The following is a 17,712-nucleotide window of genomic DNA, read 5'->3' as shown; positions in this document are numbered from 1 at the left end:
AGCCGGAAAACCTGCAGTGCTTGACAACAGGAAAGAGTGGATGAAAATCAGGACGAGATGAGAAATAAGAGACAAAAATTTTAAGACGTTTAACCACCAATGAATACAGAGTTTCATCTAAAAATTAGAGAAGAGGCTAATATACATGAAAAATCTTCTCAAGTACATAAATCAAAATATTTTAACATCGGTTGTTTGCTTAGTAATAAGATCTCTTAATTTATGCTTTACAACTACAAACATCACTTTGAATATCACAACCTCTGTCTGAGCCTTCTCCCTGCTTGTCAGTTTTTAATCGATAGCCCAACACCTTATATCCCAGACGGCACTGGAAGAATATTTGCTTCCTGGTGACTGAGCAGCAGCTACAAGCCCAGCCCGTGGGACGCACCGAGTGGCGGAGGAGATGCCACCACCACGACCAGCCAGTGCCCGTTCCGCCATCGGCGTGAGGCCGCCCACAAGCTGCCAGAGCCTTGCTTCCCGTCTAGGCAGCCACAGCGGGCCTGGCAGAGCTGACATGGAGCACCTTTCTTCACTGTATGTCATTTTATTATTTTTTAAGTTTATTTATTTATTTTGAGAGAGAGAGCACAAGCAGGCGAGGGGCAGAAAGAGAGAGAGAGAGAGAGAGAGAGAGAGAGAGAGAGAGAGAATCCCAAGCAGGCTCCATCCTGTCAGCACAGAGCCCAATGCAGGGCTCCAGCCCACGAACTGTGAGATCATGACATGAGCTGAAATCAAGAGTCAGATGCTTACCCGACTGAGCCACCCGGGAGCCCCCCTCTCTTAGTTTTAAGAAGCAACTGTAAATTGTTGAAATTATCCATAAGTGGAACCTGAAATAATTTTGTTTGGCTCTTTAGCTTTTCTTCATGGTTTACCATTGCCAGAAACCAGGCTAGGACCCTCGTATAGATTTTGCTATCCAATTCAAAAACACATTTTATCTAATTTAAAGAAGAGGAAAACTAAGGTTTAGAGAATTGAACCTGCCCAATGATGTCTCATAGCTAATAAGTGGCAGATACAGGAGCTGACTTTTAAAATCAGTGCCCAGCCAGTGAGTCCCCTTCCCACTGGCTGTCCCAGGCTACCTGGTTATAATAAAATATAGTGGCATGATATGTGTACATGTATCTTCTTGAATAGGAATTTTCATAAATTTCAAATTTGCAGTTATAGGCATAAAAGGACAAATTTGATTTAATTTTCCTGATAATGTCATGAATAATACAAAATAACATACCACTAGGAGACAGAGAATAGAAAGTCACTTCTAAATCCAGTGTATTTCATAGTTTTGTGAGAGACATTTAAAGGCCAACATGAAGTGAATGTTAATATTTTACTACATTTTCATTCATTCTAACTTAGTTTTCACATTTTATATGGAAATCAGAAGTTATATAACATTTAAAAGGTGTAAAAATCTTATATATGCTGCCTTTAAACAATTTTTTTAGTGTTTATTTTTGAGAGACAGAGAGAGAGAGCATGAGTGGGGGTGGGGGAGGGGCAGAGAGAGAAGGAGACACAGAATCTGAAACAGGCTCCAGGTTCTGAGCTGCAGCACACAGCCCGATGCGGGGCTCAAGCCCATAAACAGTGAGATCATGACCTGAGCTGAAAGTTGGATGCTCAACCAACTAAGCCACCCAGGTGCCCCGTATATGCTGTTTCTTAAACTGACCCATAGGTGTTTTAACTTTTACATGTTAATTGTGCTATTGAAAAAAAGCCAGTGTAGTTAATTACAACCATATTACTTAGCCTGTTACAAACAAAATAAATAATCTAAAATATAATTATCTGGAATTTGTACTTGCCTTCTTTCCTTGACAATGTTTCGGATGCATAGGTCACGGTGATAATGGATAAACTGTTGACAGGTCATTTTTATTTCCTCAGGAACAGGAGAACTCCTGTTGTCCGCTGTATCTTTATTATTCCATAGGAATTCAAGTCTGAAAACCAAAACTTAAGGAGGTCACTGTTAGGGAATGGAAAGTACTCAGAGAGAGCCCCCTTCCGGCTTGACGCCCCTTCAGCACAGCTGCTCCAAAGCGGCCACGGGCAACATCCAGGTGTTGTTAGTCTCCCAAGCAAAGACCTAGCCCGTACTTGGTTTCCTAGTCCAAGCAGGTGGAGACTTGTACATTTTATAAACCGTCCAGACATAGTTGATCTATTTCAGTTTCTACCAAAAAATGAAGTTCTTTCCTTATTCTACATTCTAGTGTTTAAAGTTGTGAAAATAACTTTCAGAGATCAAGTATTTTACTTAATCATTTTCCAATTTCAGTACCAGAGAGACAAAATACTGGGCTCTGGAATACATCGAAATTCTGTTTCTGCCAGCTCAGAGAAAACATGTGTTGACCATTTTAACTGATCAACATTATGAAGCTGATAACTAAGTTCAATGACTTTTTTTTTTAATGTTTATTTAATTTTGAGAGAGAGACACACACAGAATCTGAAGCAGGCTCCAGCCTCCAAGCTATCAGCACAAAGCCCAATGTGGAGCTCGAACCCACGAACATGAGATAATGACCTGAGCCAAAGTTGGACACCTAACCAACTGAGCCACCCAGGCGCCCCTCAATGACTTTCCTATTATGCTTTTCCTCCTTCATAAAATGAAGCAACTATATCTTAATGTGATGTGATGATGTTAATGATGACAAATAAGAGGAAGGAGAATAAAGAACAGTGACCAATATACTGGGCACTCTTTAGATAGTTGGTAGGATAAATCCCATTAGCACTTCTAGTTTCTACTGATTTTACCTTTGCAAACAAATGAGAGTAATGAACATGTTTGCCTCCCTCTTCCTTCCCCTCCTGAGTTGCAGAATTCCCATTTCATTATTTCTCATAAAGAAGCTACTAATCTGATTCCAAAGAAACTCATCACCAAACTAATAAAAGACCAAAAATTTAGGAAGAAGAGAACTTGAGTTTTCTATAAATTGTCAGTGTGATAGAGAAATCCTATTGTCAAAGGAGAATCTCTATTGTCAAATACAGACCTTTGGGGGCACACAATCTACCATTTCCATTTCTAAATACATTTTTAAGTTTCATTTTACTTTATATAGTTAATGGCATAGATAGACGTCCTCATCCATCAGGGCACCTGGGTGGCTCATTCAGTCAACTTTACTCAGGTCATGATCTCATGACTCGTGAGTTCAAGCTCCACATCAGGCTCTGTGCTGTCAGTGCAGGGCCTGCTTTGTATCTTCTGTCCCCCCCGTCTCTGCCCCTCCCCCAACTGTTCTCTCTTTCTCTTTCTCTCTCTCAAAAATAAATAAACATTAAAGAAAAAAGAAAGAAGTCCTCATCCATCAATTCTTGTTGAAATACAAATAACAATGTTAATAAGAGTTCTTCTAATATTTTCTCTGCAATTATTTATTTTTTTAAAGTTTATTTTTCTTTATTTTTAGAGAGAGAACAGGTGCAAGCAGGGAACGGGCAGAAACAGAGAATCCCAAGCAGGCTCTGCACCAGCAGTGTAGAGCCTGACATGGGGTTCAAACCCATGAACCCTGAGATCATGACCTGAGCTGAAACTAAGAGTTGGAGGCTTAGCTGACTGAGCCGCCCAGGTGCCCCTTCTATGTAATTATTTACAACAAAGGTGTGAATCAACAGAACTTTTCTGCAATGTTTAACCTTTGTGTGGTTTCCTAGCAATTACAAAAGCTTTAAAAATATCAGTATCTTAATAGAATGGCCTTGTCATTTCTTTTACAGATACAGATTTCTTTCTTTAAAAAATTTTATTTATTTTTTAAATGTTTTTTAAATGTTTTATTTATTTTTGATACAGAGAGAGACAGAGCATGAGAGGGGGAGGGGTAGAGAGAGAGAGAAGGAGACACAGAACTGGAAGCAGGCTCCAGGCTCTGAGCTAGCTGTCAGCACAGAGCCTGACGCGGGGCTTGAACCCACAAAGGTGAGATCTGACCTGAGCTGAAGCCGGAGGCTTAACCGACTGAGCCACCCAGGTGCCCCTAAAAAATTTTATTTTTAATGTTTACTTTCGAGAAAGACAGAGAATGAGCAGAGGAGGGGCAGAGAGAGAGGGAGACACAGAATCTGAACCAGGCTCCAGGCTCTGAGCTGCCAGCACAGAGTCTGATATGGGGCTTGAACCCATGAACCGTGAGATCACGACCTGAGCTGAAGTCGGACATTTAACTGCCGGAGCTACCCAGGTGCCCCCGGATATAGATTTATCTGAAAGCAATTTACCTTCTTTTGAAAGGTAGAATGATTAAATGTTTGTCCAATCCAAAGATGGCAAAGGTAATAAATCCCTATGGAAGAAGAAAGGTTATAGTTATGAATTCAACAGTAGAATGTTAAGACTGAGAAATTATGGAAGCCACCATATACTTAGTGCTGGGGGAAGTCAACCTATAGGTATTAGAGCAGCGTTTTAAATGTAACACACAAGGTAGGTCCTCTGAAGTCCAGTGTCTGGAGGCAGGTAGGATACTTGGCTCCCTCTTCCTCTTCATCTGTCCTACTAATTAAGTTGGATTATTGACTTAAACCAGGCCTGAGCTGCCATATCTGCATTCTAGCTTACTGAAGAAAAACAAAAACATTTAAGAGCTTTGTGTCTGTTTTCTTTTTTTATTTAAAAAATTTTTTTAATGTTTATTTTTGAGAGAGAGAGAGACACAGAGTGTGAGTGGGGGACAGTCAGAGAGAGAGGGAGACACAGAATCAGAAGCAGGCCCTAGGCTCTGAGCTGTCAGCAGAGAGCTGACACGGGGCTCCAACCCACAAACTGTGAGATCATGACCTGAGCTGAAGTCGGAAACTTAACCAACTGAGCCACCCAGGCACCCGCTTTCCCTTTTTAAAAAAGAAAATAAGTAATCTCCCACTGTGCTTTGGTATTTAATATATCTTCATTAATACTTCAGAAATTATAGAATTATATAGTATCTGATTACAAGGAAGTCGCTGAACAAACTTTATGTGACATGAAATCGGCTAGGTGCTTAGGGAAAGGGTTTGAGGGATTTGGGGGTGCTGAGGAAAACTGGCACCAGAAAGCAACCATGGGTCAGGATGATTGGGATTGCTTGGGGAGACAGGAGGTTGGGCACTGCCGTTGGCCAGGCAGAGTGGGAACAGGATCTAAGCGCAGGTTGGTGGGAGATGGGATGGACAATGCGATATATTGCCAGAAGGATCTACCTTTCTTCATCCCCAAACTATAAACCAAAAAGGAGTGACCTATATGGGATGGGGGGGGCAGTGAGTGTTTATCTAGCTGTCTCTCCTTTGAAACACTTGGGCGATTAGCTGTGGGGGCCTCATTTCAAATGCAACATTCCTGGCATTAGTTTCTTTGTTGTTGAAGCTTTCTCAGCTCCGGTCCTGGGGTGATAGCCTGGAGTGGGCTTCCTGAGTGAGGCTATGAGTTTTCACCCTACGATTTTACAGTTTTTGGGTACAAAAATCAGATCTTAGGCAGATTCACAAGGTGAGGTGGGCATCATGCAGCCTTGGATACACAAGTCTACGTGTAATAAACTGATTAGGTCACTTATCTATCTAGACGTAGTCATTTTGCTCCTACAATAATGGTAAAACAAACTGGAAATATTTCAAGAAATTAATGTTGGGGTAAAATGTGCAGGGGTATCTATTGATAAATGTTAACTGACTCAGGTAGTCGATTATTTCAGGCTTAATAGGCAAAACCAGTGACTTCAAATACAGTATTTTTTTCAACCTGATACTTAACCTGGGGGACTAATATCCTCTCTTGATAAAAAGTAAGGGATTGAAAACAGAATCACATTTTGAAATTTTCACATAAAAATATTTTCCCAATATGTAAAATGTCATTTATTCTTAAATATCCCTTTTAATAGTGACATAAAGACAATAGTACCTATTATATCAGTTCTCCAGGAAATTTTATTCCTAATTTTTTAAACTGGGAGTGATGGGACACCTGGTTCCAGCCCCACGTAGGGCTCTGTGCTGACAGCTAGCTCAGAGCGTGGAACTTGCCTTCGGATTCTATACCTCCCTCTTTCTCTGACTCTCCCCTGCTCACGCTGTCTTTAAAAACAAAAACCAAAAAAACTGGGAGTGATAATGTCACGTTGTAGGTATTCCTGTGGTGTTTAAGTAGGAGGACTAGTGTAAAGCGCTTAGTAATGTTGGCATATGGTAGTAGAGTGTCAAGGAATAGTAACTACCATCCCTGGCCCACGTGTATTTATCCATCACATAATTTTCTAAAAAGGATTTGAGCACCTATCCTTTAAGAAACAACATGTAAATGAAACGACGTTCATCAATTTAAGTGACTCACCGAAAGGCTCAGAGAAGGTAAGTCTTTTCCCCTAAGCGACTTATTAAGACCATAACAAAGTTTCAAAAGAAGTTGGGGCATCTTGTCCCTGCTTAAATTATCATTCTTTATTTTAAAACCAAAGCAAAAAACTATCTGGTGTTTGTGCCTGAAACACTCAATGAGCATTCTGATGGCTGGATCCAGTATGGAGACAGAAGCAGCTGTCAGCTGTCACGCATGCGGGCAGCTGGCAAACCAACTAAACCCTTTTGATTTAAAAGAAAACAACAACATCCGCACCACTACCCCCCAAACAACAATCCAGGAAAACAAAAAAGCCCCCAAAGTTCTCAGTAAATAAATACCTGGCCAAAGTTAAACACAGCACAGAAAAACTGTAACTCGACATAGAGCCTTCCAGGTTCTTGGTTGAATAGCCACCATAAACAACTGGAAAGATTCTGTAAAGGAAGGTGAAAATAGTATTTTAAAATGAAGCTAGCTACTCATTTCTTTCTCTCCAGAATAACTTATCAGCTTAATAATTAGGGAGAAAAAGACTAAAAGGAAAAACACTGAGAGAATACAGAGGCTTTGTCTTTTGAACAAGAGGTTTCAACCTCTCCTGCTGACAGATGTCATTCAAACAGCATCTAATTTGATCAGATCTGAAGCAAGAAGACATGTGCCATCACACAGAGGCTTACATAATATATCAGGACTGCCAACTAGCCTAAGGCCTGATTTTAAAATTAGTTCTACACAATGAAAACAATCACACCATTAAGCAGCAGTTCTTGGCAGCATTTCTTACTTTTTGATTTTTGTTCTTTTTTAAATAACTTTTTAAATGTTTATTTATTTTTGAGAAAGACAGCAAGTAGTGGGACGGCAGTGAGAGAGGGAGACACAGAATCTAAAGCAGGCTCCAGGCTCCGAGTCAGCACAGAGCCAGATGCAGGGCTCGAACCCATGAACCGTAAGATCGTGACCTGAGCTGAAGAAGTCGGATGCTCAACTGGCTGAGCCACCCAGGTGCCTCTTTTTGATTTTTGTTCTTAAACAGCGGTTTAAATGGTGCTGGCTGATAGCATTCAGTGTAAAAAGGTTTCTTCATTCGTTATATATATGGTCCATCTCCCATCTCTAGGCAAGTTACATTTGAACCATCTTAAAGAATTATATAATAATAACTGATAATTCACACAAGAGGACATAAAATTATTTTTAAATCCCTTAGTAATCAAAGAAATGCATTTAGAAAATAAAGTGCTATATTTGACTTCTAAAGTTATCAAACTTTGAAATTCATAACATTCAGGGGTGCCTGGGTGGTTTAGTTGGTATGAGTCTGATTTTGATTTTGGCTCAAGTCACAATCTCATGGTTCATGGGTGTGAGATCTCTGTCTCCCTCTGTCTCTGCCATTTCCTTGCACTCTCTCTTTATTTAAAAAAATAAAAATAAGAATAAATAAAATTCGTAACACTCAGTGCTGGTGGGAGTACTTTTACAAATCTATATTACTCCTGCAGAAAACAATTTAGTAGAATGCATCCAAAGGCACAAAAATATTTATAGTCTTTGATCCAGGTTTCCCAAGTTTGAGAATCTCTCATAATGAAATACTGCATGGAGATGTTCATTGGAGCATTTGGAAAAACTAGGAATAATCATCCATAAGGAAGGGGTTGGGGAAATAACAACAATTACAATCCTGTATGGTTTACAGAGGAGCCATTTAAAGTAACAGTTATGAACAACTATGAAGCCACATGAAAATGACATAAGTGACAATGCGGAGTATAAATCTCTGAGTACAATTTAGAACCATGAAAAATGTATTAAAAAAGAGAAGGCAGTGATATTGTAAATATCTATGGCATTAAGTAGTTATGCTATTTTCATAATTAAAAATTCCTCCTAAAAGTTTATCTGAGGAATGTCTTCTGGGAGACCGTGTCGGCATGTTTTCACGGAGCGGCCCTGCACGCAGAATGGAGAGACCCGGTTTTACCAAGTTCTCGGCTCAGAGCATAGAATGAGTCAGTGACGCGAAGCCAAATAGGCTATTGGGGCATTTAGACAACTCTGTGCTGGGAATCCCTCATTCCCCTTTCCCGCCACTGCTCAAGATCCGGATGCAAACCGGCCTAGCTGCCACGCCCCTGGAAGCAGTGACTAGATTTCTCCCAGATGCCTGAACAATATCTTTGCCAAACGTTTAAAGAAATGGCCCCGAAACAAAATCAGAAGGAACATTTACAGCAAACAGGCCAATAATGAGAAGTAAACACAGCAGCACATGTCGGGCCAGTTGCTGGTCTCCGCTCTGTAGATACTGCTCCTCCTCCCGGACCAACATGCAGCTCTGGGAGTGACAGCGGCTCACACAATGATCATCTAGAAGACAGTAAGTACAACAATTTGTAATCAGAGCTTTTTATTTGAATGCATTTTAAATTCATAATGACTTTTGAAGCAAACCAGCACATATGCACATTCCGCTCAGAATCAGTGTATTATTTTAGATGAAATCAGAGGGAGGCTCCTTCGTGTGGTTTCAGGAGGGTTCTACTTGTCAAGCATTTTTATCTGAAAAAATACAAGTGGTATGCCATAGTTCCCTTCTACACTATTCACCAGTGTAGTGTGTGTATAGATATATATATATATATTTTTTTTTTAAGACCAGGTTTACTATATATACTTATAGAATTTTTCTACACCAAGATACACACAAATAATTCTTATTGACATAGAATCATACAATTTGGCAGTCTGCTTTCTTTTTACTTAGCAACACTATGCATTCCCCATGCTGTTATTATAGCCATTAGCTATATATTATAACTCTCTATATATCTTAATTTCTTTTTTAAGACTAAATTAATAACTCATGTTTCATCTATAACAAATCTGCATAATTGGTCACGATATCCTATTCTGGCTAACTGTAACAAACTTACTATTTCCCTTTGCCTTTCATGAAAGAGTTTAAAAATCTGCCTTACAAATCATGAGAGACTCCTGAACACTGAGAACAAACTGAGGACTGAAGCGGGAGGGGGAAAGGGGAAGGGGGGTGATGGTCACAGAGGAGGGCACTTGTGGGGAGGAGCACTGGGTGTTGTATGGAAACCAACTTGACAATAAACTATGAATAAAAATAAATTAAAAAATAAAAATAAAAATCTGCCTTAGACAAGACCTTTAAGAAATCAAATAAAAACTGTTACACACTGTTCTGTTCATATGCAGAAGCAAGTGCAATCACAGACACCCTTCTGTGCCCTAGAGGACAGGGGAGAGGCCTTTCCCAAGAAACTTCTGCTCCTCTGCATCCCCTCCACGATGTATATGGCCTCAAAAGCAGGGGAAAACAATTTTTTACAAAATGGACATCTAGCCGAACATATGGTCTGATTTTAAAAAGTGAATGATGAAAAACACAATTTTATCACTCTTGACCCTCAAGGTAACAATAAAAAGATTTGTATTTCCTAGAGCCACTTTTTAGAAAGAGACGTATGCAGTCATGAACCACGGTCTAGCATTACAGCTAATTGCGTGCAGGAAGTGCGCCGTGTTGCTAAGTGAAAAGAAAGCAGGCTGCCCAACTATGTCCGCAGTGTGATCCTATTGTAGTAAAAATGATTTGTGTAGATTTTGGTATAGGAAAATTCTATCAGTATGTGTGATAAACCCAGTCTTCAGATACTGTGAACAGGTATTACAAAAATGGATAAAAGTAAATTTTACTATCTTTCATTTGCCCTTTTTACACATTATCACAATGTTGATTTTGCCTTTGTGCTGTACCAGTGTTTTGGGGATGAGGAATTAATTATAATATTACACTCTAAAAATTCTCACCTTTTTTATTTCAGGCTTAGGAATGATACTAAATTGTATGAGTAAATGAAGTCCATATTTGATGGCTTTCCCTCTGTATAATTTTTGCAAAAGAGGATCAGAAAATCTAAGAAGCTCCTATAAATGAGTTTTTCAGGAATCAGCATTATTAATGAACAAAATGGCAGATAAGCAAAGCAAAACAATTTTCAGAGACAAAAAAAGGTCAAATTAATTACATGTTGAATTTGTCAATGGATTTTACTATTAGGTATATTGTGTAGGGAGGACAAATACGAAGGAGAGCCTTGGGAATTAGGATGTAAAAATACATTAGCTTACAGAATTGGCACCCCAAAACTGAAAGACAGTTTCACAGAATGCCCAATGGGGCTTCCTATCAGAAAGTCAATGAAGGCCCACCACCTGATATATTTTCACTTCTTTCTGTAGAAATGTGAGTTCCACTGTTTAAAATCCATTCCTAGCCAGCAGCTAGTAGCCAAATAAAAACGCCGCTGGACTAATAGCAACTGCTACTACTGCGACCGCTGTGTTTGCTGAGCGTTTACTATGTACCCCACACACTGTGCTAGGTGATTTGCATACATGGTTATTTATAATCCTCACAGCTCTTCTATAAAAATGAAATGCCTTTGGCAACAATACAGTTGACATATGCTTCATCGTAAAGAGAGGGCTTTGGGGGGTTTCCCTTTCTAACTTGATTATAAAAAAGCATAATTAGCTGAAAGTGCATTGCAATTTCACATAAGTGCGTTCAGTTGTTTTCAGTAACTCGAATTCCATTGTGTGTGCATGGGAATGGCCCAAGACGGTGGCATAGGAAGACCCTGAACTCATCTCCACCCCCCCCACCAAATCTACCACTATATGTGGGATAACTCCCACCTGAAAAGAACTGAAAACTAGCTGAGCAGCTTCCTCCACAACGAGGGGAAAATGGCCCGATGGAGCCAGGTGGGAAAGGCAGAGCTGGTGAGCAAAACCCTCACCTTGGGACACCATATCCTGCCCAATACCCAAGACAGCAGATTGAAACACACCCCAGTCTGTACATGAAAAATACCCATTTATTTATTCAGGAACTTTAACCTGAGGGATAGGATGCAGGTTTGCCACACATCTAAAGGCATTCTCAGAGGATGGACACAAGGAGACACCATCTGTGTGCCCCCCCCCCCCCCCCCCCCCCCCCCCCCCCCCCCCCCCCCCCCCCCCCCCCCCCCCCGCCCACACTTGGCCTCACCACAGCTCACTGGTATCTCCCAGAAAGGACCTTTTACACTTGTCTCAAGCTCTGATTCTTGGCAACTGACGCCAAGAGGATACCTTCAGATCTTCTGGTCTGGAGATCAGCAGGGTCTTGGTCTCACAGGACTGCCTGAGGGTCTGGCTTCCAATCAGCCTGAATCTAGGTGCTAACTTAGATCACTCCCTTTGGGATGCTGACGGTCCTAGCACACTCTCAACCATCAGGACTCTCAAGAATAAATCAGGCTACTTAGACAATCAAGAGCTAGGACACGGCGGAAAACAGATTCATGGTTGTCAAAGTGAAGGGGGTTAGGGAAGGGTGAAAAGAGGGGGTCAATGGTGACCGATGGTAACCAGACTCCTTGTGGTGATGACTTTGTAATGTACACAAATATTGAATAATTATGCTGTACACCTTCTACTAATATAATGTTATGTTCCCATATTGTCACAAACAAAACCTTAAAATTCAGACCACAAATGTAATTCAGTCTCTTAGTCTATATGTCAAAGGATACTACTTTTAAAGATTTTTCTTATTTTATAAGACAGGGTATATTTAAAGTATACAGATTCAAAATGTAATTAAGCACTAATAGGTCCTGGCCCTGGAGGAAATGAGTGGAGGGGTGGGGGGAGTTTCAGCTGCTAAAATAAGAAAAAAGTCTGAGAAAAAAATGGCACTTGGGGCAAACTTCTTGGAGTTATCACGTGGGTCATATTTATTGGAAACTGTGTGTATAATCCTACCAATTACTATAAGAACTTTATATTTTTAAAGAGTATTCTATCTATGCACAACGATTATCCTATTAGTCTTTTCCCCATCTTATTTGAGAATATGGAAACAGTGCAGCTTCCTAAGCTGAAATCTTTAAGGCCTTCGGAGAGGAATCTTCTGTTCCTTAGACCCACCCTCAGAGCCCGGAGACACTTACTTTTCTCAGACAAAGCGGTCACGAGGCCACTGGAGCTTGTGTTTGCTACTGGCTCGGTGGATGGGCAGCGTAAGCCACCATTTTCCATGGAGCAGGAGCAGCAACCTATATAATTAAGACAGCATTCGAGAATAAGGACCAACCCCATCAAGAAACAGACAGCTTCGAGAGATGCCAAACGAAACAAAACAAACTCAAACCAAACCAAAAAAAACCCATTCACACATACACACAAATTTCCCATGCAGCCACAATGTTTTCACATAAGACCCATCAAGAAGGACTTATATGTGTTTATATGAAAGTTAATGTTTAAAGGGTGGCAGACAAAGGCCCAGCTCCTTTGTGTGTTGCCTCCTCATGGTGTGAGACAAGCTCATGTTGTTTCATGAGCTACCACTATGCTTTGAGAAAAAGGCACCTGCATGCTTTCTTAAAATACAGCTTTTACATAATCACTCCTTAAAAACACGCACTAGTGCTCTATTGTTTACTACAGTTAGTTCAAACTCATGAGCTTGAATTTGAAAGATTCCTGAGGACTTGGGCCTCTCTCACCCTATCTGACTGCCCCCCTACTCAACAAGGCCTCTCCCTTCTTTCAGGACAATTCTTCAGTGTCCTCCACAAACCTCAGGCCTATTTGGGTCTCTGGACCTGTTTAGACATGTGTACAATTCCCACTCTTATTAAGTCACTGAAGTCCTCTCTTCCTTTACGTTCAGGTCAGGACTCACTTCTTTCAAGAATGTGTTTCCTATGAGTCTAGAAGAAGCAGTAAAAACAATTATATTTTTTGTTTTTTTCAAATATATATAGCTGAAAATCTCTCGCTGCTTTCTAGGTAGACTGGTTTGCAGAAGTCACACTAAGACATCGACTATAGAGCTGTAACTTTTCCTCTACACAGTCAGAGAACGCATGCAGTGTCCTTTCAAGATTTCATGCATATGTAAGTCATGGCGCTCCTTGACCATGGATTTGAATAGAATAATAACTTCAGTGATAAACTATATTCAAATTTAATATGCTAGAAAAAGGAATAATGTCTAGGCTGAAACTTTCATTGATAATATGCTTTGATTCTTCAGTAGTGTTCTTAACAGGAAAAAAAATGTTGAAGTATAAAAACTACAATCTAGAATAAACTATCACAAGTGTCATTCTAAATTTAAGATAATGATGCCATCTCTTATGGTTAAAAGAGAACCACAGCATAATAGAAAAGAAAATACAGAGATCGTCTGGCCCAGCCCTCCTATCTTCAGAAACTTGAAGGCTTGAGTCGGCTAAGATAACGCCAGCCCGTTCTGGTGACATACGTGTAGGGTGTGTGCATGCGTGTGCGCAATTACAGCCGCCACAGAAAGTGCTGTGGCAGTTTTTATCTTTAACATAAGAAGGATGTATAACTAGTCTATTAGCTTTTTCTTTTCTAACTAAACCTTCAATCTCATGTTAAAATAGGTTAATTTCCCTTTCAATCATAATTCTGCATTTATAACATGTGCAAATCACAGGTCTCAGACAAATGTGTAGCAAGGGGTAGAGGTGAGGGAACTATTTTGGATGACCGAGATTTGGGAGGCCAGGTTGCACATCTGACGTGCTATGTGTTAACACTACTGGTGAAGCAGAGGACAGCAGGGCTTGGGCAAGGAGAATAGCCGTGTAGATTTTAAAGCCTTTTCGCTATGAAAGTCTGTGAATAGGCAAATAAACACATACTTTGCCATGGCAATTTGTAGGGCAGCTTCAGAAAATCATGGTGTATCTTATGCACCCAGCCATGTGCCCATCCATTTCACAAATATTACTAAACACTCACGGTAAGCCTGATACCATGCTAGGTGCTAAGGCTATAACGTTGGGCAAGTCAGTCACAGCTCTTACAGTCAAGTGGGTTACACAGAGAATTTGAAAGGCAATTATAAAACAGTGAGATACAAGGAGAGGGAAAATTAAACACTGGGGAAGATCTATGGAACCATGTGATAGCTGTCTTCTGGCTCTTCATTTGTTTACATTACAGGGCAAGCCAGTTTTCCTGCTGGAGATGATGATGACAAGCTTTAAAGAATACCTATGGTATACTTTACTTGTTATTTTTAAAATACGGGTGGGGCGGGAGGGGCGCCTGGGTGGCTGGGTCAGTTAAGTGGCTGACTTCGGCTCAGGTCTTGATCTCATGGTCTGTGGGTTGAAGCCCTGCATCAGGCACTGCGTTGACAGGTCAGAGCCTGCTCCAGATTTTCTGTCCCCTTCTCTCTCTAGCCCTCTCCCCCTGGTTCTCTCTCTCGAAATAAATAAATAAACTTAAAAAAAAATAAAATAAAATACAGGTACAGGTAGCAGCAAAAGGCTCTGTCTGGGCTTAAGATGCTTTGTTTTGTGCTCCCCACACAAGTTGTCAGGCTTTCAGTAGCCAGTTCTGAAACACTCCTGGAGAAAGAAAATACAGAGACAGAGCCAGCCAGAGTGGTGGTCTTCAGGATCCTTTACAGGATCACTGTAGGAGTCCACAAAGAAAGAGGGGAAGGAAAGGGTGCTGGGCAGGATCAGAAAAGTACTCTAGACTTAGGGAATTCAGCTTTTAAAATGTTAGTGAAAACATAAATAGAATCCTTGCACCTCCATTTTAAAAGGGAAAAGGTCCAGAGGGCTTAGAAGAATGAAATTCTGATGCTGTCTGTAATCACAAAGGATCGAATAAAAACACTAGTGAGCACCATGAGTAATATGAACTAACGGAGTCCTGGGTGCGGCAGGGATAGTGGGGTAAGTCAGGAGTTAGCAAACTGCAGTCCTGTGTGGCAGGACCAGATAAGGAGGGTGAGGTACAGGGAGCTGGCCCAACATCAGAGAGCAGCGGACTGTGGAGTCAGGATTTGAATGCAGGTGGTCTGGCTCCGATCCTTGTTTTCAGTCACGGTGCTACATACTTCTAGTTTGGGATGGAGGAGGGGAGAGAGGGAGAAGGAAGCAACATAAAATGGTAAGATTTGAGGGATCGTCCTTTTTTTTTTTTAAAGCAGAAATAGTTAAAACTTTAAGATCTTTCTTTTTTATCCTTTATTTATTGATATTTACTACTAATCTTTTTTTTAATGTTTATTTTTGAGAGAGAGAGAAAGAAAGAGAGCAAGAACAAGCAGGGGAGGGGCAGAGAGCGAGGGAACAGAGGATACGAGAAGCAGGCCCTTGTGGACAGGGACTCTGGACAGCGGGGAGCCCAGAAAGCCAGGAGCCTGGACAGCAGGAAGCCCAAAGCGGGGCTCAAATCCTGGAACCTGAGCTGAAGTTGGACTGAGCTACCCAGGCGCCCTTACAACTAATAGTTTTGAGATTAGTCATCTCTCTACTCCACAAAGTCTCTGAACAAACTAGGTACGGTCATTGACATTTCCTGGCACAACCTTTTATGTCTATGAAATCTCCATATGCAGCAATGAATCCCAAATGCACACTCTGTTGCTGACTTCCCTACATGAGTTGAAGCAAATCCCACAACAATTGTTAACACTTATTAAAAAAGTTAGTAGTTAAGATCATATTTTCACTTATACCAGGGATTGGCAGACATTTTCTATAAAGGACCAGATGATAAATACTGTAGGCTTTGCAGGTCCCTGCGTCTCTGGTGAATGACTCAATTCTACCAGCATTAGCATGAAAGCAGCAGGGACAATACACACATAAGGGAGCACAGGTGTGTTCGAACGAAACCTAATGAACACGGAATATGTAAGAACAGGCGGTGGACCAGATCTGGCCTGCAGACTACAGTTTGCCAGTTCCTGACAATTAACTCTGCTTCATCAGGCGTCCTTTGGTTCATTATATTACGGTGCTCTCCTGATACAATATCGCCAAATTCACAAATGCTTTAAGTGCTTAGTTTCCTAGAAGAGGATTTCCTTCAGTTGTTACTTTTCCCTAAACTCTAAGGTCCAAAGAAGTTTTAGGATTTAACATAAGCTTATCCGCACAAGAGATTTATAAATGGGAATCTAATGAAGAACTTGCGAGCTCTATTATTGACTATGATTCAAGTCCCTCATTTGACAAATACCTGTGATATTTCAGATAGTTCAAGGGTGCTCCCTAAAACTAGACACTCAGGATACATGCTACGCAGGCGTGGAAGCGTTTCTTTACATGTAAGGGTCATACTTGTTTCTGGGATAGAGCTTGTAAAAGGTTCCGGTTCATTTCTCGGCACTGGACTCTCCTCGAAAGCGGCGTTCCCAGGCTCTGCTGCTGTGTGGCTCTGGGACTGGTCGAAGCCTTCATAGCGACCGGCTTGGGTGGTGCGGTTCATACACATGAGTGATATCCCCGCGATCACAATGCTGCAGAACAGGGTGACTGCCGTGATGATCATCTGCCGGGGTTGCAAAGACACATTAGGCCACTTTCCACAATCCCATCTTGATGTCTTAGTAGAATAACAGGTTAAAGGAAATTGTTTTTTGGTGGGAAATGTAATATCTCCACAGCTATAAATGCTTTAGAACAGTAGTTCTCAAAAAAGAGTAAGAATATGAAAGGGATATAAGTTACTTGTAGGGAAATTAGGATTTGCTTGTAACCATGCAAGATTTCTAGATGCTTCTTTCACTGTACATCAACATCATTGATTTCCTCTATAAGCAATCTAAATGACTGCTCACAGACCTTTTTTAATTTAAAGTTTTGGCTTGCTTTAATACCTAAGTTCAAGGGTACTTCAGCTAGAGACTCTGTTATGGTAAGGATAAACATAACTAAACATAAATAAACTCTGGCTAATATTTATTGAGTAATAACTATGTCCCAGCACTAGTCTAAGTCCTTTATATGTATAATCTTCTTTGTTCTCACAACAATCCAATAAAACTCAAAATTATAAAAGAAAAAAAAGAAGGAAATCAAAATCTTCTGACGGTCTTTTTAAAAACACACATCCTTGGAGGACCTGGGTGGCTCAGTCAGTTGAGCCTCTGACTTTGGCTCAGGTCATGACCTCACAATTTGGTTCACAAGTTCGAGTCCCACATCAGACTTGCTGCTGTCAGCACAGAGCCCAGTTCAGGTCCTCTGTCCCCTTTTCTCTGCCTCTCCCCTGCTTGCGTTCTCTCAAAATTGAACATTAAAAAAAAAAACTATTTAAAAACACACGTCTTTGGGACCTAGCCCTAGAGAATTCTCATCAGTAGATACACTGTACTTCTCAAGCATACTTTTCTCCAGATACTTATTGTTCTGATATGTATATTTATAAGAAGAGTCAAAGTCAAGAACATGGCTTTTATAATT

At 40.7% G+C, this 17,712-nt stretch overlaps 1 protein-coding gene across 2 annotated transcripts in view; it reads right to left on the bottom strand.

Annotated features, from left to right (window-relative positions):
* GPR155 (G protein-coupled receptor 155) overlaps nucleotides 1–17,712 on the bottom strand; it is a 47,579-nt gene that overhangs the window by 2,740 nt on the left and 27,127 nt on the right. For both annotated transcript variants that reach the window (XM_029934364.1, XM_029934365.1), the window contains 6 exons: nucleotides 16,588–16,798; nucleotides 12,415–12,519; nucleotides 8,610–8,746; nucleotides 6,709–6,804; nucleotides 4,270–4,334; nucleotides 1,833–1,970 (listed from right to left, as the gene is read on the bottom strand). In XM_029934364.1, coding sequence (XP_029790224.1) covers nucleotides 1,833–1,970; nucleotides 4,270–4,334; nucleotides 6,709–6,804; nucleotides 8,610–8,746; nucleotides 12,415–12,519; nucleotides 16,588–16,798 — 752 coding nt within the window. The remainder of the gene's footprint in view (nucleotides 1–1,832; nucleotides 1,971–4,269; nucleotides 4,335–6,708; nucleotides 6,805–8,609; nucleotides 8,747–12,414; nucleotides 12,520–16,587; nucleotides 16,799–17,712) is intronic.

This window comes from Suricata suricatta, chromosome 3 (genome assembly GCF_006229205.1).
Source record: "Suricata suricatta isolate VVHF042 chromosome 3, meerkat_22Aug2017_6uvM2_HiC, whole genome shotgun sequence".
NCBI lineage: Eukaryota > Metazoa > Chordata > Mammalia > Carnivora > Herpestidae > Suricata > Suricata suricatta.
Note: the sequence above shows the minus strand (reverse complement) of the source record. Positions and strands in the feature narration are given on the sequence as shown.